Source organism: Capricornis sumatraensis, chromosome 4 (assembly GCF_032405125.1).
Source record: "Capricornis sumatraensis isolate serow.1 chromosome 4, serow.2, whole genome shotgun sequence".
NCBI lineage: Eukaryota > Metazoa > Chordata > Mammalia > Artiodactyla > Bovidae > Capricornis > Capricornis sumatraensis.
In genome coordinates, this window is record NC_091072.1 from 157,584,019 (window position 1) to 157,611,946 (window position 27,928).

At 56.7% G+C, this 27,928-nt stretch overlaps 1 protein-coding gene and 1 non-coding gene across 2 annotated transcripts; one reads left to right on the forward strand and one right to left on the reverse strand.

Annotated features, from left to right (window-relative positions):
- Positions 1-58: 58 nt before the first annotated feature.
- On the forward strand, positions 59-208 carry LOC138079453 (U12 minor spliceosomal RNA). The gene has a single exon (XR_011144918.1). It is a non-coding gene; the product is annotated as a U12 minor spliceosomal RNA (small nuclear RNA).
- A 2,757-nt stretch (positions 209-2,965) lies between these two features.
- On the reverse strand, positions 2,966-27,928 carry CYB5R3 (cytochrome b5 reductase 3). Its single transcript, XM_068970254.1, has 9 exons — positions 27,862-27,928; positions 18,266-18,397; positions 14,747-14,819; positions 14,270-14,376; positions 12,017-12,146; positions 11,484-11,567; positions 11,196-11,281; positions 7,681-7,780; positions 2,966-4,111 (listed from the first exon to the last, which is right to left on the reverse strand). Exons 1-9 carry the CDS (start codon positions 27,880-27,882, stop codon positions 3,939-3,941), a joined length of 906 nt encoding a protein of 301 aa, XP_068826355.1. The 5' UTR covers positions 27,883-27,928; the 3' UTR covers positions 2,966-3,938.

Here is a 27,928-nt window from a genome sequence, read left to right on the forward strand (position 1 = left end):
ACCGTATTGCTAATGAGATTGGGATTCATTACCTAGGAAGTAAGCCAGTTACGTCTTTATGCCTTAAACTTATGAGTAAGGAAAATAACGATTCGGGGTGACGCCCGAATCCTCACTGCTAATGTGAGACGAATTTTTGAGCGGGTAAAGGTTGCCCCTAAGGTGACCCGCCTACTTTGCGGGATGCCTGGGAGTTGCGATCTGCCCGTCCCCCTTATACTCTAAAAAGTAGAATGGTTTGGGTGTGTATGTATGGGATTAAGGTTGAAAATAATCATCAGTAGTACGTTTGTCACGGATTATTTGCAGCGAACAATTTGTTCCTGTGTTCTTTAAGGGGATTGTGTGGACACGAACAATTTGTTTCTGTGTTCTTTAAGGGGATTGTGTGGACGGCTAATATTTTTAACGTTAGCTGTTTGTGTTTGAATGCAGCACACGGGGTCAAGCAGCTCCCAGTCTCACGTGTCTTACTTTCAGGCTGTGTAACGTTCAGAAGCCAGCCGTTTTTCCTTCCTGTGTATATATGTACCTGTGTCTTCCTGGTCTGTACTGTGAGAGTGAGGCAAACAGCACAGGCTTTTTGCGATCTAAGTATGTAACATGTGGAATTGCCTTTTCGTTGAACCGCCTGCCCTGACCCTGGCATGAGATGGGTAGTCAATCGTATCTGAGGAGTTAATGAAACCCGGGTCCCTTGTGGTTCAGATGGTAAAGAATCTGCATACAATGCCGGAGACGCGGGTTCAGTCTCTGGGTTGGGAAGCTCTCCTGGAGGAGGAATAGGGCATGGCAACCCACTCCAGTATTCTTGCCCGGAGAATCCCAAGGACAGAGGAGCTGGTGGGCCGCAGTCCATGGAGTCGCAGAGTCGGACACGACTGAGACATTAACACACACAATCAATGGAAAATACAGGCGATGCCTTGAGCACAGTGCCAGGCACGGACTAAGTGCCCTATGAGTCACTACTGTTATTCTTTTCTAGGTCCGGCGAGTGGAGTTAGTTACTCTTGACAGCACCACAACACAATAAAAAATCCGGCGTCGGAAGGTCTGTGGAAAAACGAGCTGGTGAAGCCGGAGGGGGTCTGAGATTGGGCTTCAGACGGAGGGGGAAAATCCAGGTCGCCTCTGCACTGCCGAGACTGGGAGCCAGCCCCCTAAACTACTAGAGTAGGGTCCTTAACTGATACTATATCTGACAGTGAGCGGGATGGCTCTCCACCAGGAAGATTTCGCAACTCTGGGGTCGCACTTGGCGGCCCGGGCGGCGGGGATCCGGTCACGTGAAGGGTGCACAGGGTGGGGCGTCCCGCTGGCCCTCCTACGCCGGAGACGTCCCGGGGCTGGAGGTGCGGGTTACGATTCTCTGGGTCGGGGTTTCGCTCCGTTTCTTGCACGAACACACAGGACTTTTTGCCCGGTGAGGACACACATGGATTGCCAGCAGTGCAGCTGCGCTGTAGCCAAAGGTACTGACTCCTGCTTTCCTTGGAGAGCAAGGATTGTGCCCGGGCCTGGGAGAACCGCACCGGGGAGGCAAAGCCCGGAAGGCGAGACTGCGCCGGGCGGAGCCCTTGTGCCTGGGCTCAGACCGGTGCTTCCTCCGGGCCCTGCGCCCAGCACTGACATGCTGAAATGTGCATCACTTTATACATTCCTTTTTTTTTTTTTTTTTTTTAATGGCCCAACGGCATGTGAGATATTCTTTCCCCGACCAGAGATGAAATTCTTTACCCGCTTCAGTGATAGCACTGTCTTAACCTACTGGATCGCCCCTTTTACTTTTTTTTTCCTTTTATAATATGGTTGGAGCTTTGCGTTGACTTCTAAAAAATTCTGCATGGGTAGGTGATATCTATCACCTGTGAATTCACTTCAGGAGAGTAAAGAGGCTGTTAAAGTGGAAGTTGCTCAGTCTGGCTGGACTCTTTGCAACCCCATTGACTGTAGCCCACCAGTCTCCTCTGTCCATGGCACTATTCTTGCCTGGAGGAGTAAGTTGCCATGCCCTTCTCCAGGGGATCTTCCTGACCCAGGGATCAAACCCAGGTCTCCGGCATTACAGGCAGATTCTTTATCTGGACCCTGAATGAAGGAACTCCCTTCTCTACCTGTAGCCTCCACAGGACAAGGTGACACCTGCCTCACCTTGGGCCACCCTGCCTCACCACCCTGAAAACCACTCACTGCCCTCAGCCTCAGTCTCTCTGTGGGAGAGGGGGGCTACTAACTTTTTCCTACTTCTTTCAGGGTGTCCAGAGGAGAGCGTACAATGGGAAAGACTGGGGTCACATGGGGTTGTCTGAAGTTAGGACTGGGCACACTTTCTGACACAACGGAGATGATCTGTGCAAGACTGAGTGTGAGGGATGCTTGACTCCCAGGGTCCACACTCTGTTTTCCAGGAATCTATCCTAAAAGAAACCACCAGAGAGGAGGCTGAAGATAACCATTGTGACTTACAAAATCTGCAAACTGGAAACAGCCAAACTGTCCAACAGCAGGGATCTGCTACATAAAAAGCCATGATCTATCAGGCTTATGGTGAGTTTCTGACCACACAGAGAAAGCGTACCTGCCATTAGGGTGAGCAGTGGCCACACAGTGGACCGTGTGGTTCCATCTCAGTTTTAAGTGTTTGCCTCTGGATGTCCACAATTTTCCTGGGTATAGTTTTTATTTTTCCTGCATATATATTTTTTTCCTGTGTATATTTTTCTGTACTCTCCACAAATTTTTTTTTTTTTTTTTGGCCGTGATGCAGAACCTGTGGGATCTTAGTTCCCTGACCAGGGATAGAACCCGTGCCCCCTGCAGTGGAAGCATCGAGTGGAAGAACAGCCAAGGAGTTCCCCAAAGTTCCACTAAAAACACAAACCAACCTCAGAAATAAATGCCAGGTGTTGCACAGCCCCTTCCCCTCTCCTGCCCCAACAACGTAGGTCACAGAGCCTCCAGGAGTTCCAAAAGGGTTTAAACTAGCAAAGTTTTACTTCAATGTTATGTTTGCTCATAAATGACTCTGAAAAAGCCGATATGCAAGAGGCTAACACGCTGTGTCTAAGGCAACGTCGAGGCCACTGTGAATGTCCTTCAGACAAGGGGCTCTGCTCGAAATCTCCCTGACCTGGGGCAGGGGCAGCAGGGGGGGGCTCTGGGACGGATGAATAAATGCACACCATCTCAGCTCTGCCATCAGGGCTGGCTGCCTGGGACGCTAAGGCAGTCGATGGGAGGTGGACTGCTTGGAACTTCCAAAGCTGCCTGAATGTTTGGGTGTTTTTGCTGAGGCTTTGGGAGGGCCCACGTGCCAGCTGGAAGGGCCCTTGGCCAGCCCCCTCCTCCCACACCAGGCCCAGGGACAAGCCCACCTCCCTGCTGACTGGACCTGCTGGGCCCTGGGTGGTTTGGCCAACCTCTCACCCCAGCAGCCCCTGCCACGGGGACTTATTGGTGTCAGCTACCACGCAGTGTCAGCTGTGGAAGCCTGGCAGTGACCCTGAAGCAGGCAGGGGTAGCAGGCGAGGGTCTGCAGCCTGGGGGAGGGCCTGCGGCCTGCAGCTAAGGGTTGCTTGTCCATTTCTGCTTATTTCCAGGGTGTGGGATGCTCTGGGGAGGTTGGGGAGCGTGGTGCTGGCAGCCTCCACCCAGTAGTGTGTATGTTGGGATGGGCAGAGAGGGAAGGAACATCTCCGGCGAGGCCTAGACAGGAATCTGTCTTAAAGGTGGCCAACGGTGGCCCACCTGTAACAGACGCCTGCTCCCAAAGGGGCCCCTCAGGGGCCAGCCCAGCGGGGTGACCTCCCAGGCACGGGCAGGCCAGGCTGAACCCGGCCGCAGCTGGAGACGTGGGGCGGGTGGTGTTAATGAACAGTGGCAGGAGGGGTGGGTGCGGCCAGGGCACAGTGAGAGCGGGCAGCAGGGCCCGTCCATCAGAAGGCAAAGCAGCGCTCCTTCGGGTGGCCCACGCGGTCCAGGTTGGGCAGGCAGGCATACTGGATCATGGGTGGGGGTCCGCACATCAGCACCAGCGGTTCCTCCTCTGGGGGCGGCAGGTGGTCCCGGATCATCTCCTCGTTCACGAAGCCCTGGCTGTAGTCCCAGGCTGCAGGGCGGGAGACCAGGTGAGCCTGAGGGTGCCCGTGTGACCGACCACCAACTGCCCACCACCCCCTCCTCCGTGATGAAGCTGCTGTGCCTGGAAATGGCAATCCACTCCAGCACTCTTGCCTGGAAAATCCCATGGACAGAGGAGCCTGATAGGCCACAGTCCACGGGGTCGCAAAGAGTCAGACACGACTGAGTGACTTCACTTTTTTTTCCACAAGGAAGAATGGAGCAGACCTCGGCCCTGATCCCCTGCCCCCACGCCTGGCTCACCTGGATCACAAATGCAAGCCTGTCAAGGTTCCCTAACCACACTTTATAGTTTGCAAAGCCTTTCACTTCTACTGGCCTCTTGTGTGACCCTCGTGGATGGACAGGGCGGGGCTTACTGATCCCATTTTACAGATGTGGAAACAGGCCCAGAGGACCCAGGATTGTCTCAGGTCACACAGTGAGGCATGGACAGGGCTGGGACATTAACCCCAGGTCCCAGAGATCCCCCAGCCAGTGCTCAGTGCCAGCCTGGTCAGGGTGATGCTGCCTACCCCTCACTCCTCTTCTTGCTACCTACCAGCCCCGTGCCTACTGTCTGACTCCATGGAGTGTTGGCCCACGAGGAGCCATCTCTAGTCCACAGCTGTAGTCCCAGTGCCTAGACAGCCGAGCACAGAGTAGTTGCTCAATAAACAATGAACAAAGGAATGTGTCCCGAATAAGCATTAGATGCTTTTGAACTGTGGTGCTGGAGGAAACTCTTGAGAGTCCCTTGGACTGCAAGCAGATCCAACCAGTCCATCCTAAAGGAAATCAGTCCTGGAAGGACTGATGCTAAAGCTGCAACTCCAATACTTTGGCCACCTGATGCGAAGAACTGACTCACTGGAAAAGACCTGATACTGGCAAAGATTGAAAGCGGGAGGAGAAGGGGATGACAAAGGATGAGATGGTTGGATGGCATCACTGACTCAATGGACATGAGTTTGAGTAAACTCCGGGAGTTGGTGATGGACAGGGAGGCCTGGCATGCTGCAGTCCATGGGGTCACAAAGAGTTGGACACGACTGAGCGACTGAACTGAACTGAAATGAGCCAGAAAGCAGCGAGGCCAGGACACAGGCTGAAGCTCCAGATGCAGGATCCTCAAAACAGCAGCCTCCTTGAAGTCCTGCTTGCCTCCCGGTCTTGCACACGCATATGCGCGGTTGTATCTCCAGGTTTCGCCTGAGATCCAGAGCTGCCTTTCATTCCTCCCAGTGACTGCCAGTGCCCATGGTGAGAACCTGGCGCCCTGGGGCTGGCAGGACTCTAGTCCCACATGGACCCTCAGGACTGACCCACCGACAGGGGCTGCTCAGGGATGGGGACCAGCCAGTCCTGGTGCACGGCTCCCTGCCCCCATCATCTGTACTGCCCAACAACGTGACTCCCCTTTGCAGATGCATGAGGAGCAACCCAGTCTGAAGCTCACCTTGCTCCGCAGTTCTTCAATGGTCAGTCGGGACAAACACTGCTTGGGGACTGAGGGCACATGCTAGCCCCTCAAATGACCCCTGTGCTGAGCAGCTCAGCAGGATCTCAACCCCAGAGGGACAGAGGGACTTGCCGGATGCCCGCCACCTGCTGCCCGCTCCCTCCCCTCTGAAAAGCCACCCTCAGCCACCTCCTGATCCCACGGTGGGCGGCTGACCCCAGGCCAGCCTCTGAGCCCCGGCCAGTGAGTGGGGCCCTACCCAGGCCAGCCCTCTGGCTTGGCTCCGGCGAAACAGCAGCCGAGGGCCACGTGAGCAGCAGAGCATCACTGCGTTTATCAGACGAGCAGGGCTCCACCAGGCCCACCTGAGGCTGGGGGAGGACCCTGCACCCTGAGTCCCTCCAGCTCCAAACACCCAATCGTCTGGTTTCTCTGTCCTTCACGATCTGGAAGAACCTCACTAAAGCTTTTGACACCAATAGAAACGCAGCTGCGGAAGTCCAAGGTCATGTGGAGGTCACCAAGGGACCTTGTCTAAATGGACACTGCTCCGTGTCATACCCTGTACACTCCACGGGGGGCGGGGGGGGGGGGAGGCGACAAGGGACGGGGGGTGTCCCCTGAGGGAGGCAGGTAAGTCGGTCTCAGCTGGTCCTGGATGAGGAAGCCTCCACTGTGCTGAGCAATGGGGTATATTCTCTGCCTCACAGGCACTGTGCTTAGTGACTGACCACACCTCCCCTTTCACATTGGCTGCTGGGAAGCTCAGAGTGATATGCATGGTCAGTCCTGGTAAGGCCGCACCACAGCCCATGCTCCTGTAGAAACCTCTCTAGATTCTATTTTATGGGCCTGCCCTTGTTTTCCTTTCACTCTGACTCACTCCATAAGTCTCTATAAGCTGCCTAAAATCCCTCTGGAATGGGGCGGCACATAGGCAGCTAGACAACATTTTATTAACAGATCTCAAAGTACTTTGTAAAAAACTCCATGGGATTAAACCCTATCTGCTAGTATATGAAATGTACAGGTGTATAAGATACATCTCAGTTTTACAAGTATTTTTTTTTTAGGCAAGTATTTCTCTTTGCGTGCATACTGAAGGAGACTGTGAGGGAAATGTGGTCAGCGGGCCCCTCCCCCGACTCTAGCTCCACAGTCGCCGCACTGGCCTGGTACCACGTTCTTTTTCAGCATCAACCTTTTCCAGTTTATACCTCATGGTACAGCAGTCCTCCAACTACTCTCGAATCGTGGTCAGGGTAATAATAAACATAAGTGTAAAATACCAGAAAACTACCCAGCTGTATCTCTTCTTGGGCCATACTACTTGGTTCCTCTTAAAACTCTTCCTAGGAGGCAGCACTTTGGTCTTGGCGTTGCCAGGTGCCACCACCAGAGGGCGGTGTCCACGAACAGTGCATGCATGCTATGCGTGCTAAGTCGCTTCAGTCGTGTCTTTTTCAGTTGACTCTTTGCGACCCCATGGACTGTAGCCCACAAGGCTCCTCTGTCCATGGGACTCTCCAGGTAAGAACACTGCAGTGGGTTGCCATGCCCTCCTCCAACTAACAGTGTGGCCAGGCCTTTTGCTGGCAGGAGACTGGAGCAAGGTCTAGCTCCCAGAGGACAACCTTGTTTCGAGTTTTGGGGCAGCTTTCACTCCCTGCCTCCTGTGTGTCCTTGGCAAACAGCCCAAACACCTGGACAGGCAGAGTGAAGGTAACTGTACATCAGTGCAGCCCATTCCAGACAGCACTGAGGAAACGATCCCCCTTCGCCCCCAGCACTGGCCTCAGCTCGGGGGGAGAACGGTGGCCTTCTATGTCCAGCAGTGCAGGCAGGGGGGCGCCTAGGGCTCCCTAAGAGGCGGACACGAGCTCAAGTCCTGGCTCTGGGGCTTTCTCACTGTGCGCCGTGGGGCACTCACCTCCCCTCTGACCCCTCTCTCCTCACTGCCCTCCCCTCACAGGACCGCCGTGAGCTCGACCAAGGGACGCCACGTGGACAGAAGGCTCCACCTGGCAGAGGGCTTGCAGCACAGGCAGGCATGGGCCAGCACCCCCACCGCAGCCTACCCACCCGGGCATGCTCACCTTCAGGGGCTTTGTCCACTGTGTACCAGAGCTTGAAGCGTGCAGAGTGCTCATTCCTCAGTTCCTCCAGCTCGGGCCGCAGCAGGATGTCCTTCTCGGTCTGGGGGTTGGACAGGGCCCAGTGGTCAGGAGGGACAGTGGCAGGGACTGCCCTTGGAGACCCTCTTCATCCCGCCCACCCGTGGGCCACACGCTTGGCAAAGTTTCCAGGCAAAGTCCAAGTCTTTCTATGTTCTGGCATCTCGGGCTGTATCAACAGGTCCATAATTTAAGGAATATGGATGCGACTCCCCAAATCACACAACCCGCAACCTTGCCCACATCGATCCCTCTGCTTGGCCTGCAGCTCCCCACCTTCAACCCCACTGATTTCACTCAGCCAGCCCCACGTGGCCCTGTAGAGTTCAGCTTGTTTCACCTCCTCCAGGAAGCCTTCCTAGACCCCCAGGGAGCCTTCCTAGACCCCCAGGGAGTGTTAGCAATCTACTCCGGAAACATTCCCTCTTTCCATTCCTAAGCACACTTTGCCCGGAATGTTTGCAGGTCACTCACAGATCTGGCTCCTCCGGTCAGTGAGCGGTACAACTGACTCACAGGACTGTTGTGAAACCAGGGCCAAAGAGCGCCGTCAGCCAGCAAAGGTCACCCGCTCACTGACCTCTCCTGAGCCCCCCGCTGGGACAGGCAGGCAGTGAGAGAGGCAAGGAAACTGTTCTGAACATCCTCCTTTGTGAACAACACCTCTGACCACCCTCAGTGCCCTGTCAATTCCTTAGGATCAACCTGAGGAAGTGGAGTCCAGGGCAGAAAATTCCACATAGTTAGGGCCTCTAATACAAGCCGCTGCTTTATTCCCCACGTAGGTTACAACCAACACACACGCCTGCGGGGAGTCCTCTACACCTCTACCAGGACTGGGTAATGATCATTTAAGCTTTGCCAGTCAGACTGATGGAAAATAAAGCTTGCGTCTTATCTTTTATTATTAGTAAGCTTGTCACTGGTCTGCTCATATTTTATTAGTTTGTAAAAACTCTTTTTATATGAAGGATATTAATGTTTATTGATGATACATTATGTGTCTCATCCTCAGTTATCTTTCTACCTTATTTATCAGTTCAGTTCAGTCGCTCAGTCGTGTCCAACTCTTTGTGACCTTTTTCCCCAGAGGAGCTTTTCATTTTTAAGCAGATGGTTCCATCAGTCTTCTCTTTGACGGGCTCTCCTCCAGTGTCTTGCTTAGCCTGACCATCTTTGTTCATTCATTCAGTAATACTTCTTGTATTTAAAAATGCCTGCCCTCTACTTTTAAAGCTTCACTTTTTCACACATATATCCTTAACCTACACTTCATTTTTCTATAAGGTAAGGTAGGGATCTACTTCATTTTTCCCAAGTGTACAGCAACTAACCCAACCCTCCTTTTCGTCTCCTCAGGTTTAACATGTCACCTGCATCAGATACAGAGTCTCATCTACACTCAGGTCTGCTTCTAGGTCAGGGCTGTTCAACCGAGCCTTCTACAATGATGGGAATGTTCTAGATCTGTGTTGTCCAACAAGGAAACTAACCACTGGTCACATGAGACTATGGAACAACAAAATGTGCCTAGTGAGACTGGGAAAGGGTGTTTATTTATTTAATCTTAACTAACCTCAGTGTAAATAGCCACATATTCTAGCATGTTCCAGCACAGTCCAGACTTCCCGCTGTATTACCCAGAATCACAGCCAGTCCAGTAAACCCAGGTCTCACGTGTGGCTCCAGTAAACCCAGGTCTCACGTGTGGCTCCAGAACTGTGCTCTTTTTATCACTGACCCTTCTTAGTATTCTTCCTTGTCACTCTTCTTTTCAAAACTTTCTTGGCTGCCCATGTATACTTTGTCTTCCAGGCCACAGTGTGTCATTTTGTCATATTATAAAAGGAAAAAAATGATCCTACTGGGACTTCAGAGTATTACTTTCTGAAGAACTGATGCCTTCAGAACATCAGTCTCCCTGCCCAAGAGCCAGGCTGCCCTGCTGTTTATTATCTTCCTGACACCCTTCTGAAAGCGGGGCTTCCCTCCTCACCCTGGGTCCCCGCTGGCCTCCACCCCCACCACCTGGTGCCTCCAGGAAGAAAGCACACATCTGCAACGTTAAGCGCTCCTGTCCCAGGCCACCTCAGTCCTCACGCGGTCCTGAGAGGTGGGCCCCTGTTCCCCTACACTGCAGAGGGGAAACTGAAGGGGCTGCAGCCCCCGTCCAAGCCGAGCACACACGTCACTCGGGGGAAGGAGGGAGAGCCAACAACCCGACTGGAGCAAAGCCGCGGTTCCCCGTGTGGGGTTCCCTGCGGACCCCCGGGGTCCCTGAGACCCTCTAGCAGGACCCTGAGGTCAGAATGATTTTCACACGATACTTTTTTGCACTTTTTTCACTCTCGCTCCCTCGCAAGCGTGGAGTGGAACTTTCAGAGGCTGCGTGACTTGTGACACCGCACTGACTAAGTGCAGAAACAGAATACAGGAGCCACCGCCACCGCCGACAGGCAAAACGATGCCGTTTCAGGTGACAGAGGGCCTCCACGGAGACCGCCCAGCACCACCAAGCCGAGTGCAGCCCACCCGCTCACCCCACCAGCCAGCCTGGAGTTTCTGGCTCTTTCCACCCACCCCTGGGCCTGGTCAAGGCCACGCTGGTTGACCTCAGGGCAGTTTTCTGCAGCTGTGTGGGAGTCCAGGGACCTCAAGCCAACCTTTCCCCTCTAGGCTCAGCGTCCTTGCAGATGGATGGGGCAGAGCCTGGGCCAGACGGACCCAGGGCAGGCTGACCTGAACCGTATCTGAGAGGTGTGGGGGGCCTGGTGCATGCCCCTCCACGCAGGCAGGGGGCGTCCCATCTGAACCTCCCCACAAAGGGGCCTCACTACAAAATCCACATATTAAGTCATGAAACGCTGAGCCTGGAGAGATCCTCATGATGACCTGGCTTTATCAGCTCATTCCTCAGGGAGACAGGGAAGCCCAGAGAGGGAGAATGACTTGTCCAAGGCCACACAGCAGGCCAGGGCAGGCAGGCAAGCGGCAGGCATGGGGAGGAGGACATGTGCTTGGGAGCCAGAGAGCCCAGGTCCAAACCTGACCCCAACACCCCCGGCTCGGGGACCTCGGGCGGGTGCATCCTCTGCACCTCATTTGTGCAGATGCACCTCAGGCTCTTCCCGCATCCCGGGTGGGTCCCAAATTCCATGTGCGGTAGAGGGAGTGCTGAGGTGCCGAGGAAGCGGCCAGGGGAGCCAGTCTCGGTGTGGGGGTGCTCCAGGGGCCTCAACCCCCCAACCAAGCAGCCCTGCTTGGGTCAGACGCTCTAGCTCTGCCCAACCTCACCAGCTGCTGCAAGGCTGCTGTGCACAAAACTCAACACACCTTCCAGCCACTGTGAGCATCCCCGCAGCGCCTTGCAGATCCCTGAGCAGTGCCTGCCCGGCACCCCACCCTCAGGTCTGCAGACCTCAGGACCGCCCACTGACCTGGTTGGCAAACAGCAGGTGGCACACGGTGTGGTCATCAGGGTCCTTCATGATGGCGCGGATCACCTGCAGCATTGGCGTGATGCCTGCAAAACAAGCCACCCCCACACGCCGTGTGAGCGCCTGCTGCATACACACAGCGCCAGGCAGATTCCCGGGGAGCTGCCAGGAGAACCCTGACCTCAGACAGCTCCCGGGCGCTCATAACCTGTGTGGCGTCCCATACCCTGCCCCCGACTCGACACCTCCGCCCTCCAGGGACTCGGGCAGGAATCCAGGTCCACATACCCGTTCCTCCTGCGATCATGCCCACAGATTTCACCGTCTTGATGACAGGGTCGGACTTCTTGTCTGGACGGATGGCAAACTTTCCTGGGGAGAGCAGACGGGGTGAGGTCCAGCTCTCAAACAGACCATGCTTGGGGGTCAGACGGGCTGGAAACCCTGCTCCATCTCAAGGGTTTGGGTGTGGTGACCACCATACCCCCCCAGCCAGTCAGGTGAGGAGGATGGGAAGAGGAGACTAGGGCCAGCTCAAATGCCAAGAGCAGCAGGAGGCTGGAGGAGCAGGGGTCCCAGCTCGGCCCTCCCCTGGTTTGTTTAGAGCCTAATAGAGCTAGTCTGTGGGGAGGATGTGCCCCCCAAGGCTGGTCTGCAACCCCTGCACTGACCACCTTGACCCCTGACAGCTGGGGAAATGAGGCCCCAGAGAGGAGGTGGCCTGCCCTACAGGAGTCACCCTTCCAGGCAGCAGCAGGGGCAGGACCTGCAGCAACATCCACCACACCAGCCGGGTCCTTGGGGAGTCCAACCCAGATCACCTTTGCCCTGGTAGACCAGCAGCCCATTGGGGCCCCGGAACTCAATGGTGTCGCCAATCTTCATGCTTTCCAGGTACTGGGACATCTTCCCTCCAGTGGGAAACTTGGGATGGGTGTCTTTGAAGTAAACCTGCAAGACACATGCACCGTCCTCAGCCCCCATTCCCAGGCTGCCAGGGTGAGCTCCAGGGTCTTCTGCGGCTGCATGCGGCCTGCTCACTTGGTGCACCTCCCACCCATCAGAACTTACCTGTCTGTGCCCCATCCCCCCTGGGGGCCTGCCTTCCCCGTAATGTCCCCTTGGAGGGCAAAGCACCAGCCTGGTGTCCACGGCAGCCGACCCGAGGGCCTGAAGTGTAACATTCTGCCAAGACCCGTGTCTGTGGCCCCTCCCAGCAATAGATTCCCACGGCTGTCAGCCCAGTGCGGGCCCTGCTGGTGGCTGTTCAGTTCTTTCCGCTTTGCTCTGCCGTGAAAACGTCACTCTTGGAACAACTCCCTTCTCTGTGCCCTTTGGGATTTCAGCTTTGGGAAGAAGGGATGCAGCTACAACCCTCGACAAAGAGATGGGCAGACAGAGGAGGAGCTCCAGGACAGAGGGGCATCTGTGCTGGGCCTTGAAGGGCAAGCGGGAGTGATGGGCAGAGAGGGGGCAGGGGCAGGGTGTGCCAAGGCCAGGGGCCTCACAGGGCTTGGAGACTCCGGGTTGCGGAGGGGAGAACTCGTGTCTGCAGGACAGCCGGCGTGTCTGTGTGTCTGGGGTCGGGGAAGAGAGTGGGCAGAGCCCACTGTGTGCCAGGCCCGTGCTCTGACCTTTAGCCAGGGTGAATCAAGGGGGCCACGAGGTCTCCAAGCCAGGAAGGACCTGGTCCTCGTGAGCATTTCATCCTCTACTTGAATCCCCACCCCCAACACCTCCTCTACATCCGGCTGGGGAGAATTCAGCAAGAAGAGATGCATGAACCCTCACCACCTTCCCGTTCCTTCTGGACAAAGCCCCCTCCCTGCAGGGCCTCCAAGGCTCTGCCCAGCCCCACTGACCCTCAAGTCCTCAAGCCTCCTCCTGACCCCAGAGCCTTTGCACAGGGAGGGTCCCTTCCCTCCATCTCCACCTGCTTGCCTCCTCGTTGCCTGCTCAGAGGGACGGGGTGGGGGGCACAGCTGTTATCACCCTGCCCCAGCTCCAGGGTCCTCGGAACAAACACTGACCTCTGTGTGTCCATCTGTTCAGTGTCCACTCTCCAGCCAAAGACAGGCTCCCAAGGCCAGGTGGGCTGGGCACCCGGCGTGTGGCCTGAGTGACACTGAGCAAAGAAGGGACCCAGGCCAGAGCCAGGACTGCCAGGCCAGCTCCTTTCCTGCCCTCACAGACCCAGCGCCCAACCCGGGACACGGAAACCCCCAGGGCTGAAGCTGCGGCCCAGTGGGGGTCTGTTTCTGTCTCCCCATCCTGAGGTCCAGTGAGGGGGCCTGGGGCCTGCACGGCGGCGCTGGGACAGTAAGCCTGGTCCCCGGGGGGTGCTGAGCCAGGGTGGCTATGGGCGGGGGCTGTGGTTTGGGCCTTAACTGGAGAAGGTGTCTAACACCCCACACCCACCACCAGCTCTGGCAGGTTCCCACTTTTTAGGGGTGTGTAATCAGAGAAAGTGACTCACTGCTGTAAAGCTTGTGTTTCTCATTTTCACAAAAATGTACTGGGTTAGAGGTGTCACTTCTCCTTCTGCTCAGTGTCTTGTTTTTTAAGATCCTTTCTGGGTGGTCTGTGTCTCTCTGGTCTGTTGCTTCTAACAGCTCTATCTTCCCCGTGGTGTGCACCCACCCCCTGACTGGTGGTGGATCCCAGACAGCCCCTCACCCCAGCGCCCACACAAGGACCCATGAGCCCCACACCGCATCACCAGAGGGCCTGTGGGGGTGCTTCTCAAGGGTGAGCAGGCACCCAGCTCCCTGGGCCTCCCCCGTTTGCGAGTGGGAAGGCAGGCCCTGCATGAGCTGGTGGGCCTGCCTGCTTCCTCTCCGGCAGACCATCTGTCCTGGTTTGAAGACACTGAGCCTGAATCCCACCCCCCGCCCTCTGCTGAGACCCCCATGCTCGGCTTGTGCTAAGAACCACAGGGTGCCCCTCACTCTGAGACCAGGCTCAGCGAGCACAGGGCCTTCGGGGGCCAGATTCTGGGGCATGTGGGCCCCGTGGAGGCCTGGGCTGCAACATGGTCACCCCTGCCCCACCCAGCTGTGGCCCCAAGGCCTCACCTTGATGACCAGGTCCACAAAGCCCTTGTCGTCATCGCTGGAGACGGGCGTGTAGGGCCGAATAACCAGGTTCCCATCGATTCGAGCCGAGAGGTAGATGTGCTGGCCTGCAGGACGGCGGGGGTGAGTCTGGGCCCGGGACCATCCCTGCAGCGTCCCTTGGGTCTTGTCAACCCACTTCCCTGTGCCCCACCACAACCTGGACTGACCTCGGCTCCTGCTGTACCCCTCACCGCCTCCCACCCCAGCGACTCCCATCATATCCCAGCTCGCTGCCTTTGCTCGTGTTGGGGCCACTGCCAGGGACACTGGGGCATTCTGCCCTCTTGTTCTGACACTCATCCTCGAAGGCCTGGGATGGCTGACACCTCCTCCTTGAAGCCCTCCCTGCTCTCACTGAAATGTAAATCCCCCCGCCACCCCCACCTCCCTTTCCCAGCGCTGGCTCTGTGTGGGCTGGGTCGGGGCTGCACTCACCGACGGGGAGGCCCAGGATGTGCTCAGGCGATGGCAGCGCAAAGCGGAACCGCCGGGTGTCATGGCTGATGACCTGCAAGGAGGCCGAGCTGCTGGACGACATCCAGGGCAGAGAGGCCACCAGACCCAGAGCTGCCACCCTGCCCCAGCACCAGGGTGTCACTGAGAGATGACACTGACAGGCGGACACACGCCCTGCACACATGTGTGTATGTGAGGGCACAGAGGCCAGCCACACACTGCAAGTGTTCTGTTCTCGTTGGCCCAGAGGAGGGCAGTGACCCACCCAGGGCCACAGAGCAAGGTGGCTGGGCAGGGAGCGAGCTCCAGATCCCAAAGGGAGGCTGCCAAATGGCCCAGAAAATTCCAGGGCTTCCAGGGGAAGGAGGGAAGGAACCACCTCTGCCATAGCTTGAGAAGTGTCCTGTCCTGGGGTGGTGGGAAGAGCCTGGAGGCTGACCACAGAGTGGGGGAGGGCTGAGACAAAGCTCCTGTGAGTCTTGGGGCTGGGACTTGAGAGAGGGGTTCTAGAAGCCACTAAACCAAAAGCCCCCAGTAGGCAGGATGGCATGACTGTGGCAGGGCTACACGGGGCGGGAGGCACGGCAGCCTCACTGCCCGGGAGGTGGACATGGCCATGTACGCCCAGGGCACGGTCAACAGGCAAAGGCCATCTCCCCTCCAGGGCGGGCAGAGGCGGCTCAGGACCAAGGCTGGGCCGAGGACGGGGCCTGGTCTTAACAGAGGCCAGGGAGGAGAGCGTCCCACAGTGTCAGAGCTAGGACGTGAACCCAGTGCCCAGATCCCTACTGGGCTCCAGAAGGCCCCTGGGGGTCTCCCCTGCACCAGGCGCTGTAGGACAGTAGTTGTGGAGGGGCCATTGGAAAGGCAGGCAGCTAGCTGTCTGCACTTGTGTTCATGCTCACAGGAGGCAAGGTCCAGTAATGGACAGTGCTACCACCCAGGGAGGCTCAAGAGACCTCCAAAGGGCCAGAGCATCACTGGAGTGAGCAAGCTGGGGCAGGAGGCCTGGATCTCAGGAAAGACGGCACCCAGCCCCCACTCAGGATGCAGGGCTTACTGGAGGCCAGTGGGTCTCTCTGCCCCATAGTCCAGCTGCAAACAGAGGCCTAAGGCCTTCTGCAAGTGGATTCCAGGATTATCAACCAGTCCTGGGGTTCGAGGTCAGAAATCCACATGCCAGACATTTTTGGAGGAAGCACAGAAATGAGGCAAAGACCCTGAAGATTACTGTGTTTGACAACCTCTAGCCCAGGACAGCAAAACTCACAAGGCTGACATCTGAGAGGGCTTGGCATGCTGCTGCTTCCAAGAAGCCACTGGCCATGACAAGCTGAGCAGTAGATTCTCAGAGCTCAGGGCGACCCTGCCCATCACCTGGTCCAGGCCCGTTCGGAGAGGGGAAGGGTGTGCAGCCGGGACCCTTTCCTGTGCCACAGCAAGTAGCGAGAGCAAGTCCACCTGCTGACCCTGCAAAGCCACCAGGAGGCTACAATGGGGGAGGGTAACTGCTAGGACATTGGACACTCGCCGCCCGCTCAATCACAGGGGCCTGCAGGGTCCACTGCGGACATCCCTGTGACAAACACCAGAGAGCTGTCAAATGGGATGACTCGGCTTTGGGTTAGACATGAAAAGGGGTCTGTGCGGTGTGTGAAGGTGAAAGTGGTAGTCGCTCAGTCGTGCCTGACTCTGGACTGCAGCCCGCCAGGGTCCTCTGTCCATGGGGATTCTCCAGGCGAGAATACTGGAGTGGATTGCCATTTCCTCCTCCAGGGGATCTTCCCGACCCAGGGATTGAACTCGCATCTCCTGCATTGCAGGCGGATTCTTTACTGTCTGAGCCACCAGGGAAGTCCATGTCGTACAGCCAGGTAAAATGTTAGGTTACTTAAAAAGAGAAACTAAGTATACACACACCTGAACGTCCACACGTCATGAACGTAACCAATGTGATGCCAGGGAAGGCTCACGATGACCCGTGACTGGGACCCTCTTGCACAGGGGTCATGGTGCGGGGGAGGGGAACATTCGCACCTTGAGAACAGAGCACGAATAAATATGTGCCTTTTTTTAATAAAAGTACAATTTTTACAGCGAGCACATGTAAATCATACATTACTTTTGGAATTAAAAAACAGTAACAAGGGTGTTCCCTGGTGGCCTAGGGGTTAGAATTCTGGGCTTTCACTGCTGTGGCTGGGGTTCAATCCCTGGTCCGGGAAATAAGATCCCACAAGCCACGTGGTGAAAAAAACAAGGAAAAAGAACTTTCTGAAAAGAAAAGGATTCAAAACATTGTGATTTCATTTTAGTAGGAAAAAACTGTGTACAGGATATATTGAAAGGACTAAGTCTGGTCTCATCTGGGAAGTGGTCATTTTTTTTTTTTGGCCTCTTTCTGGTTTTCGACTTCTAAGAAGAACTCCTGGTACAATTACGGTCACAGGCACTGCAGCTCTAATGTGGAGCCCAGGGCACAGACCAGAGCCCAGGATTCAGGCTTGCAGCAGGTGACTGGCTTTCTCTGCCCCATGACTCAGTTCCTCCCTGCCACACCCCTTCTGAGGCAGCTGCCTGTGGCCAGAAATAGTACGGGGGAGGCTTTGATGGGGGAGAGTGAGGAGGGAAGCGGCCCTACAGGGTGGGCGGCTGGGCAAAGATGGGGAGAGGATGGTTTTAAATCAAAGCCACGATCGGAGGTTTGAAAAAGGAAAAGCATTGTGCAGACACAGCCACAGTCAAGATCACGGGGACACGCAGGGAATCAGGACTCTAGGGGCCCTGGGTGGGTGGGCCTGGGAGACAGGGAAGGAAAGGGGAGGAGACCTTGTCTTTAAGGAAGGGGCCCTGGGATGTGGCACCCTGGATGACCACGAGGCCTTATGCCTGAGTCCTAACCCAACCCCTAGCTCACAAGGTGACCTGAGTTAATCCTCTCTTGCCCTCTGTTTTCACATCTGTTAAATGGGTACTTGGACCCAAAAGTCCAAGTACAGCATCGCTCCCACTCTGATTTTCTGTGGGATAGTAAGTGTGGCTCAGAGAACCTGCTCTGTGGTCAAAGACCCAGGTTCAAATCCCTCAGTAATTTACTGGTAGCCTTAGAAATGGATATGCGTGCATGCATGCCAAGTCGCTTCAGTCATGTCCGACTCTTTGTGACTCCATGGACTGTAGCCCGCCAGGATCCTCTGTCCATGGGATTCTCCAGGCAAGAATACTAGAGTGGGATGCCAGGCCCTCCTCCAGGGGATTGAACCCGCATCTCTTATGTCTCCTGCATTGGCAGGAATGTTCTTTACCACTAGTGCCACCTAGGAAGACCTTAGAAATGGACATCACCTCACTTTCCCCATCTGTAAAATGGGCAAATAATGGGATCTACTTCAAGAGGGTCCGTACCCTAAGCACACAGTAGATGCCCACGAAATGCTCTGATGCTGAGAAAGAGAGAGAGGTGCCTGTGCCCCATGACCCCTCAGGCCCCGCACTGACCTCCTTGTCAATCAGCCGCAGCGGGTACTTGATGTCTGGATTCTCGAGTGTGATGGCCAGGGTGGAGCGCTGGAACAGCTTCATGATCAGGCTGTACAGGAACCAGACTGGGGAGAGGACCACGTGGCCCAACTGAAACGACAGGGCAGACACAAGAGGTCAGCTCGGCCCCAGGGAGGGTCTGCCCCCTGCCCTTCCCCCAAACACACCAGTTGGTCCACACCTCTGGACCGCTCCTCTGCCAGGAACACCCTCTCTTCACTTCATCCAGGCACCCCAGCTCCATCTTGGTGCCAGCTGGGAGACGCTATTAATACAAAACTCAAACTCATGAAACTCATCAGTGTATTACTACATCACTGGAAAAGCTCCATTTCCCCTGAGGAACAGGGACAAAGAAAGCTACGTAACTGAGCATGTAGCCCCTTTTCACTATGGCTGCCAGGAAGCTCAGCACAAAGTTCCCAAGTACCTGTGCTTAACCTTGAGTACTGCATATCTGTGCTCCCTTCCTCCCTCCTCGAGTCAATCTCCCTGACTGCATTAAGTGATATCAAGTGCTAGCTCTCTACAGACAAACCCCTGAGCCCTGGGGTTCTGCTTTCAGATGTGAGGGGCAGCCGGGGCACTGAGCCGGATGCTGGGAAGCTCTGCTCCTTGCTGGCTGGGTGGCCCTGGTCGAGTCCTTTCCCCTCCTCTGAACTGAACTGGACAAAGGTGATCTGCAAGGTCCCCTGAAGCTCTCTGCATCGTGCTGAGCCCCACACGGGGGTTAACCTCACGACAACCCTGAAGCAGGTGCTGACGTCACTGCCGCTTTACAGACAAGGGAACGGCTCGGGGAGGTGAAGCAGCTCACCCAAGGGCACACAGCTGGCAGGTAGGGAGCTGGGATTCCAGCCCGAGGCCACCTCCCTCCCCAGCCATGCTATAATGACATCAGTCCTTGCCCTCAACATCACGCTCACCCTGCTATGTGGCTCTAAGCGGCTCTTCCTCATCAGCCCCCTGCACGCCCTGCCCCGTGCTCTCAGCCTCACAAAGACCCTCAGAGGTGGTCTGGATACTTTGAAGACAGAGAAAACTCAAATCACATGACCAGATAAAACTGCTTAGGTTTTACCTGGAGAGGACATCCTTGCAAAGAAAGGCAACTAGCCTGCTCCTCTTTCTAGCTGTGTTTGTCCCTGGGAAGCAAAACCAATGAGACTCTCTGCCCTGCTTCTCCATCTGTGAAATAGGGATCAGAAAACACACTTCCTGGTTGTCGAGACGGAACTCAGCCATGGAAAGCGGCTAACCCAGGCTGTCCCCTGTGACCTCACTGGGCATGTATGTGGGTGCAGCGGCTACCCTGGGCCATCCGGAAGTCTTGTCCTTGGCAGCTTCCACTAACAGGACCACAAGCAAGACCCAAGGAGAAGACAAGAACGGCCTCAAGACCGCTCAGACCAATCCTGCAGCAGAGAACCTGGCAGACCCCACCCTGAGCAGCGAGCAGCATAGGAAAGGGGCCAGGCTCGCCAGGCGACTCCTGACATGGAGCGAGAGGGGCCAGCACTGCCCATGCCTTCTTCAGGACCCACCTCCAACACGAGGAAACACCGAGGGGCCGTCCTCTGGGACCACTGGCACAACTCTTCAAAAATATCAAGGCCACGAGAAACGAAGGCTGAGGAACGGGTTCCAGATTAAAGCAGGCTCTGGTGGGTTGCAGGGTGGCCCCCAAAAGACCTGTTCGCCCAGATCGTCGTGATGGAAAAAGGGGTTTTGCAGCTGTAATTAAACCAAGGAGGACTTCCCTGGTGGTACAGTGGATGAGAATCTGCCTGCCGCCGCAGGGGACAGGAGTTCAATCCCTGGTCGGGGAACTAAGATCCCACATGTCGCAGGGTAAGGAAAGCCCAAACGCCACAAATACTGAGCCTGTGCCCTAGAGCCCACAAGCTGCACCTCCTGGAGTCCCCGCACCGCAACTATTGAAATACACACACCTAGAGCCCGTCTCCACAACGAGAGAAGTCGCCGCAATGAAAGCCTGGGCACCCCAGCAAAGAGTAGCCCCCGCTCGCCGCGACAAGAGAAAGCTCTCACAGCCACGAAGACCCAGTGCCGCTGGAATAAATTAACTGGGAGAAAAAAAAAGCAAACTAAGGATCTGGACGTGAGATCCTCTTGGATTCTGGCCAGCAGGCCCCAAATCCCATGACAAGTGTCCTTCTCAGGGGAGAGGGCTTCATGAAGGAGGAAAGGACCCTCCCCTTGGCCTCCAGAGCGCGCCCTGCCAGTACCCTGATTTCAGACTTCGGGCCTCCAGAGTGTGAGAGAAGGAATTTCAATTGCTTTGTGCTACCTAGTTTGTGACAATTTATATGCAGTCAGAGAAAATGAAGACAGGGAAGTCCCCTACCTACAAACAAGTTCTGTCCCGAGAGCACTTTTGTGAAGTCCGATTTGCTCGTAAGTCTGACACAGGCACCCAACTCACACAATCGGCTATGTTGTACTGTACTGTAATGGGCTTATAATACTTCTCACACAAATGATACACAAATAAAAAATAAAGGCAACATTTAAAATCTTGCAGGAGAGTACCTTGATAAATACAGTAGTCCAGTACAACAGCTGGCACACAGGGTCTGGCATTGAGTAAACAGATGAGAAGAGTTACGGGCTGGAGGCGGGAGAAGAGGTGGGAAACGGTGGAACTGAAGGACTGTCAGCAAAAGCAGACGGAGGCCGAGCAAGACAGTGTGATTCCATCCGCACCTCATGCTGATGGACACACGTTCGCATCTCTGAAAGTCTGCATGGTGCAGGGTCCTGTGTAAGGCACGTACTCTACACCCCTGTGTTTCTGCGTTCTGAGTCACTGGGAAAACCTCCACTTCCCCTGAGGAATAGGGACAAGGTTCGTATGGAGGAGACTCACTGTACAGAGGCCAAAGGGACAGAAAAACTGCAGAAAAAATGCAATGGGCAGTTTTGAATTAGATTCTGGGCCGGGGGGAAGAAAACACAGCTGTAAAGGACAATCCTGGGACAACCGGCGGAATCTGCATTAAGGCCCACGGATTAGACAATAGCACTGTTTGTTTCTGATTTGATCACCAACCTGCAGTTATGCAAAAGAAAGTCCTTGTTCTTAGGAGACAGACACAAGTATTTAGAGGCAAAGAATTAACATAATGTCGTTTACTCTCAAACGGTTTAAAATACACGCATACAGTAATAAGGTAAACACAACAAATGCGAACACCTGGTGTGTTTTGGTGAAGAGTATATAAGGGCTCTTTTACGCACTCTTCCAAACTTACTGTAAGTTTGAAATTATTTCAAAATTAAAAGTGAAGAAGGCAGTCCACACTAGCAGTTCAAACAGCAAGGTCAAGAACCAAAAGTTCTCCTCAAACACTGGTTCTCAAGGAAACGGTCTCACAGCTTGTTCACTCGCCCTCCCTAGGGTACCTCCCCGAGCTTGGTTCTCACGGTAGACAACCGTGCATGTTCTTCCACGCAAGTTCCCCCTTTTCCTTGGCCTCCAGGAAGCTCAGAGCCAAGTTCCTTGCCTGCGGGGAGGCCTCTCTGCTTCCTCTGCAGACCTCTTGAGAAGATCCTCCCCTCTCTAGGCCCAGCCTCAGTGCTCCCTCCCTTCCTGGAAGCCCTGCCAGTACCTGAGGCCTCTGAGCCTTGGTGTTCTTATCTATGGAAAGAAGGTCAGGGCCACTGACTGGCCTACCACCCAGGGGCGCTGGGACATGAGATGAGGTAGGGGGCTGAGGTCACGGAGGGGTCTATAGCCTGGGGAGTGCGGGCACGTGTGCGTGCCTGCACACACACACACACACACACACACACACACACAGGAGCTTTCTCTACCACCCTCATGGGGCCCCCACCACAAGTGAAGGAAGAACACAGACACCAGGATTCCACACCAGGCCTGGCCCTGCCCCCCAAACCAGCCCAGCGGCTTCAAGTTGCCCAGCCGCAGCTTTGGTTACAGGCCTTTTGTTGGGCTCAGAACACCATCGACAGTGCCTAGTGCCTCTCTGGCAGACAGGGCCTCCAGGCTTCATGCAACCAAGGCCTCATCCCACGGGGCCCCTGGTCTGTACCAGTGGGTGTAAAGGGAAGGCCCGAGGGAGCTGGCCTCAGCACACACCCTGGCATACACACCCCCCAACCCCTGGCCTGCACAGGGCCACACAAAGGGTCTCTGGTCTCCTGCTCATTTACCTACCACCTACAATGTCCCAACCACCACGTGCTATTTCTCCCACCCTGAACTTCATTTAGGGCCCATTATGGGGACTTCTCTAGTGGTCCAGTGGCTAAGACTCCTCGCTCCCAATGCTGGGGGTCCAGGTTCAATCCCTGGTCGGGGAACTAGATCCCACGTGCTACGACTAAGACTGGACACAGCCAAACAAATAAATGAATAAAATAAATATTGAAAAAAGTTCTGTTGACAGCCCAGGACTCCAGGGGACGTGAGGTTGAGACCCAGCTCAGGACTTCAGGAGAGAATCTTCACCTCTCCAGGCTCCACCTTCCTCAGGAAGGTCCCACCTAATGCTGGCGGCGGTGGGCGGGTGGGGGTGGGGTGGGGGGGTGGGTGGGAATCGAGGCTGGAAAAGGCCATGCGCACACATGGCCCCGAGCTGGCACTGCTCCACGAGTGGGCTGCAAATCCTCTGGGCTAATCCTCACTTCAACCCCAGGCTGCAGCACCGTGACTATCACACAGTTAAGGATAAGCCAACTCTGTCCTCAAGGGACCAGGCTCAAAACGAGTGAGACTGCTGTCCCCGTTTTTCAGACAGGTTAAGAGATTTGCCCAAGGCCATGAAACCCAGTCCTGTGTAGTCTGGTTCTTCTGGAGGCGCCTCCCAGGACAGATGCCCTGGAGCCCACAGCCCAAATCCCCGGCTCTACCGAAATCCCATCTCCCACCTCCCGCAGCCAGGCCCCAGCAGCCCAAAGCAACGGGCTGCTCTCCTTGACCCCCAAACACCCATCACCGTGGCTCCCCACTGCCTACACTCAAGGTCCCTACCATCCTGTCACCAGCCTTTTTTTGCTTCAGGCCTCTGCACACTCTTCCCTCATCCAACCAGCATTCCTTTCCTATTTAGCTTCCAAGAGTCCACCTCAAACCTCAGATCTCACCTGCCAGGCCCCTCCCTGGCTAATCAAGCCCTTAGCAGACTTCCGGAGCCCCCACTGCCCTTTGCCAACTCCCCGGGGATGAGGGTGGGGCACTCTGATGATTCCTCTGCTCCAGGCCCCTTCCACGTCTATCAGGGAAGGCATATTCACCAGGAACATTGTTTAGGAAAAAAACTGAGCCAAGTTACATTTGCAGGAAATCACTATTGTCGGCAGCCCTGGAAATAAACTTAAATGACATTAAGAGCCGAGTGAGCTGTGCTCCTTGGAGGTTTCCTCCCTGCCAGCACAGCTGTTTCAGCGCATGCACAGCCAGGTTTGATAACTAAGACCCCTGGCTGGCAGGTAAAAAACCTGCCCGAGATGCAGGGGACCCGGGTTCGATCCCTGGTTTGGGAAGATCCCTGGAGAAGGAAATGGCAACCCACTGCAGAATTTTTGCCTACAGAATTCCATGGACCAGAGGAGCCTGGCGGGCTACAGTCCATGGGGTCACAAAGCGCCAGACACGACTGAGCAACTCACACACACCCCTGGCCTGCAGTTCGCTGCGCAGTCTGCAAAGCACCTTCCTCTGCGTTTCTTCACTGACCCTCCGCCGTGGGAGACGGGCCAGCTGCCTTCCTCCTTGGCTTGGCAAGGCCCAGGGTAGAGTCTGCGCTCCGGATCCCCTGTCTCTCCCCTCCAATCTCTCACCCGCCCCAAATGCCAAGCCAGGGCAGGTGCTGAGCCATGAAAAAAGGCTCATTCGTCAACAGCTCTGAAGGCGAGCCCTCAACACTGACCCTGGCCCTCGCACAGAACTTGCACATTCCAGGCACTAGCTCCATGTGCCCTGGATGCCAGCCTGGGGCTCACACGCCTGGGCCAACTCCCCACGCGCAATCACAATGCAGAATGGCAGACACAGGGAGGTGAGGGCCCTGGTGTCTCATCTCCAGCAGTCAGAGCAGAGACTTGGTAAATATCTGTGGGTAAATTCACATGGGGACAAGCACCAGCGCCTACCCTGCAGTCTCTCTGACTTCTCTTACTTTATCTGAATGTTTCAGTAACCAGGACAAGAGACCAGATGCCCACAGAGGGAGGGCAGGAATCGGCCCTCCACCAGGCACTGGCCAGATGGGTGGATCCTGAATTTCTGGCGGACACACCTGCCTCCCAGAGGTGGGGCTGGAGCCGCTGCTGGAAGGAGCTGACCTGGGACTGATGGGTAAACATTAGCGGTCTTTCCTCCAGTCCCCACGCCCAACTGCTCCACGTGAGCACAGGTCCTCAAGCCCAGTACGCGGGCACTACGGCCACCCTACTTCAGTGAGGACACTGAGGCAGGGTGAGAACTGGCGGCCAGTTCAGTCTGTGCACTGAGCCCCGCGACCACAACTCTGCCCCCGCGGACAGTGTGGCCACTGAAGAGAGCAGGGGTGGACTTTGCACAAATTCCTTTCCAAGAGGCAGCTATGGGCAGACGCTCGTTGTCAGTCAGTCCTTCAGGACACAAACCCCAGTGGGCACAGCTGGCAGAGAAAAGGGTGCTGTGGAAAGGTCAAAGCTTTGTCTCTGGGAAATTGGGAGGCTTTACCAGACTCACAAGGGGTTGGGACGCCCTGCCACCCCTGCAAACAGTGGGCAGAGTAAACAGGATGGATGAGGCTAAGGCCCCACCTCAGCTCCTCAGTGCACTGCACATACACGTGCGCACACACACACATACACACACCACCTCCCCCCGGCCACCTAGGGGGCTAGGGGACAGCTGCCTCCCAGGCCTTGACCTGGTGCCCCAAACGTTACACTCTGCCCACCATGGAACCCACCTCCCTTTCCCCGCCTCTGATAACATAGGACGGGGAGAGGAAAACAGGGCACCAGGGTGTCTCCAGGGAGCCCCCAGCCTGCCCAACAGAGCGGAGAGGCGGGGTAGCCCTACCACCCCCATGCGGCACCCTGCCAGCTGCTCAACCCCTGGAATTCCGCTCCCCCTGACCCCGGGACCCTGCCATCCTCTCTACCCAGGTCAGGTCTCAGCGGGCAAAAGGACCTGCCAGGACCTCCACCTGGCAGGCGTGTTCCTCCCCAGGTGCCAGCCCCCTGTGCTGAGGCCTACCTGCCTGCTGCCCGCCCGTCAGCTGTCCGGCTGGGATCTGAGCGTCCACCTCCCTCAAAGCCCCCTTTTCAGGAAGTGGGAGGGAACAGAGGAAGTCCTGCAGCGAAGGGCTCCTGGAGCCGGGCTCCTGGCTCGGGGCTCGGGGTGAAGGGAACCCAGGAGGAGGGGCGGGTGCAGAGCCTATCTGCCCAATTCGCCCTCCGCAAGGGAGGCCCAGCCCTGCTGCCCAGGGGCAGGGGGACTGGGACCACGGGCTAGGCACAGGGCTGCCGGGGGCAGGAGAAAGCCTTGGCCTCTACCTGTGGTGGCAGCCTGTCCGGGTCCACTGAGCGCTCACGTCTGTGCTGGCGGCAGGGGAGTCAGGGTTGGGGCTGGCCAGCTAAACCCCCCAGCATGTACCCCCAGGTGGCTGGCAGACTCCAGAGCTAACCCCTCTTCTGTGAGTGGGAGGAGGCCTCTTGCAGGGCCTGCACATCCCAGATAAAAAGTCTGGTGCCCCAAGCCCGAGCAGGCCTCCGGCAGACTGTGTGGAGCCTCTGTGCCCGGAGGCAGGGCTGGGGTCTGCTCCGGGTATTCTGGGTCAAGCGGGGACCCCAGCAGGGGCCCACGAAGAAGGGACCATCCCACCACCCCTTGGACAGAGGAGGCTCAGGAGTTGGGGCAGGTCTCCTGACGCTCAGATGGGGTTCTGTCCCTCACAGAGGGGCTACAAGGGGTCCTTGGCTACTCGGCAAAAATACTGAGCAGCCACATCCCAGGGTGCGTGCTTAGTCACTCAGTCATGTCTGACTCTGTGCGACCCCGTGGACTACAGCCCGCCAGGCTCCTCTGTCCATGGGATTCTCCAGGCCAGAATACTGGAGTAGGTTGCCATTCCCTCCTCCAGAGGATCTTCCGGACCCAGGGATGGAACCCAGGTCTCCTGCATTGCAGGTGGATTCTTTACTGTCTGAGCCACAAGGGAAGCCATCGAAGGGACGCAGAGACAAATCCAGGCAACGTGTATGGCTAGAAGGTGAGAAGCCCTGTGGGAAAACAGCAAGGGGTGGGGGGTGTCTGGGCTGGGGGGTAGAAGGCTGAGCGGTAAGGAAGGAAGGCAATTTCTGGGAACACGGTCAGGATGTTCCACTGAGCTGGGGTGATGCCCCCAGGCTTGCCCTGAGTAAAGCTGCCCCTCGGTCTGAAAGGCCCCGAGTCCCAGGCTGGGCCACTCACCCAGAGCAAACTGGCCAGGCCAGGAGGCTTTCTGCCTCATCCCCAAGGGGGAGCTGCAAAGAGCCGGAGGGCGGAGGTTGGGGAGGAGGCCAGGCAAGAGGCTCTGGGCCTCCTGCTCCCAGAGAACCCCAGCCAGCCCCAGGGACCAGAGTGTGGGGGGCAGACCTGGCCACAGCCTGGAGGGGGAACACAGGCCACCCACCCCACTGCGGCTTCTGAGGAATCCCAAAGGAGGCGGCCCTGGGCCCGGCCAACGTGACAGCGTGACAGTGGACTTTGCGGCCCCAGGAGTTCAGACTCGGCCTGCCGGGCGGGTGGCCAAGGTCCCCAGCGGCATTTTCTTCATCTGTAAAATGGGGCCTCGCCAGTTTCTTGGGTTAAAAGAAACCAGAGCCCAGCATGCAGCCCAGGACAGGGCTCAGGGGTGGTGGGTGGTTAAAAAAAAACACTCCGTGATCCAGCAACATCTCACGTGTGCACACACACACAGGCACTCCACACGCACACACTGGCAGGTACGCACCTGTTCACACTCCCGCACAGCTGCACACTCACTCACCGTCCCTAAAACCTAAACACACCCCTAAACACACGGTTGCACATGCACACACGTCACACCCACACCCCGGTCACATACACATCTCACACTCGCACAGAGGCGACCGTTCACACTTCACACGTGTTCACACTCATGAACTCACGCGGGGTCACCAGTCTCTTTCACCGCCCCCACCCCCCACTCGCCCATCCCTGGCGCGCACACCCGCACTCCTGGGCCGGGCAGAGGGGCGGGGCTCCCCCGGAGCTCGGCCACCCCCGCCTCCCCAACCCCGGCTCCGGGCGACGCCCCTCGGCCGGGAGGGCCGGGCCGGAGGGCAGGAGCCCGGGGCCTGAGTCACGGCCGCCGGGGGACGGCCGGGGCGCGGCCGGCAGGGCGGGGCCGGGTGGGGTCCTGCGTCCCACGTCCGAGCAGGGCCCCCCCGCCCCGACCCCGAGGCCGGCCGCAGTGGGCGCTGCCCGAGATGGAGGCCCGGCGCCCGCGGCTCCGGTCCGCAGCGATGCCCCCCGGCCCGCGGCGGCCGGCGCCCGGCTCCCCGCCTACCGTGCTCAGCTGGGCCCCCATGTTGGCGCCGCGTTGCGCTCGCTCCGCCGCCGACACCGCTGCGCCC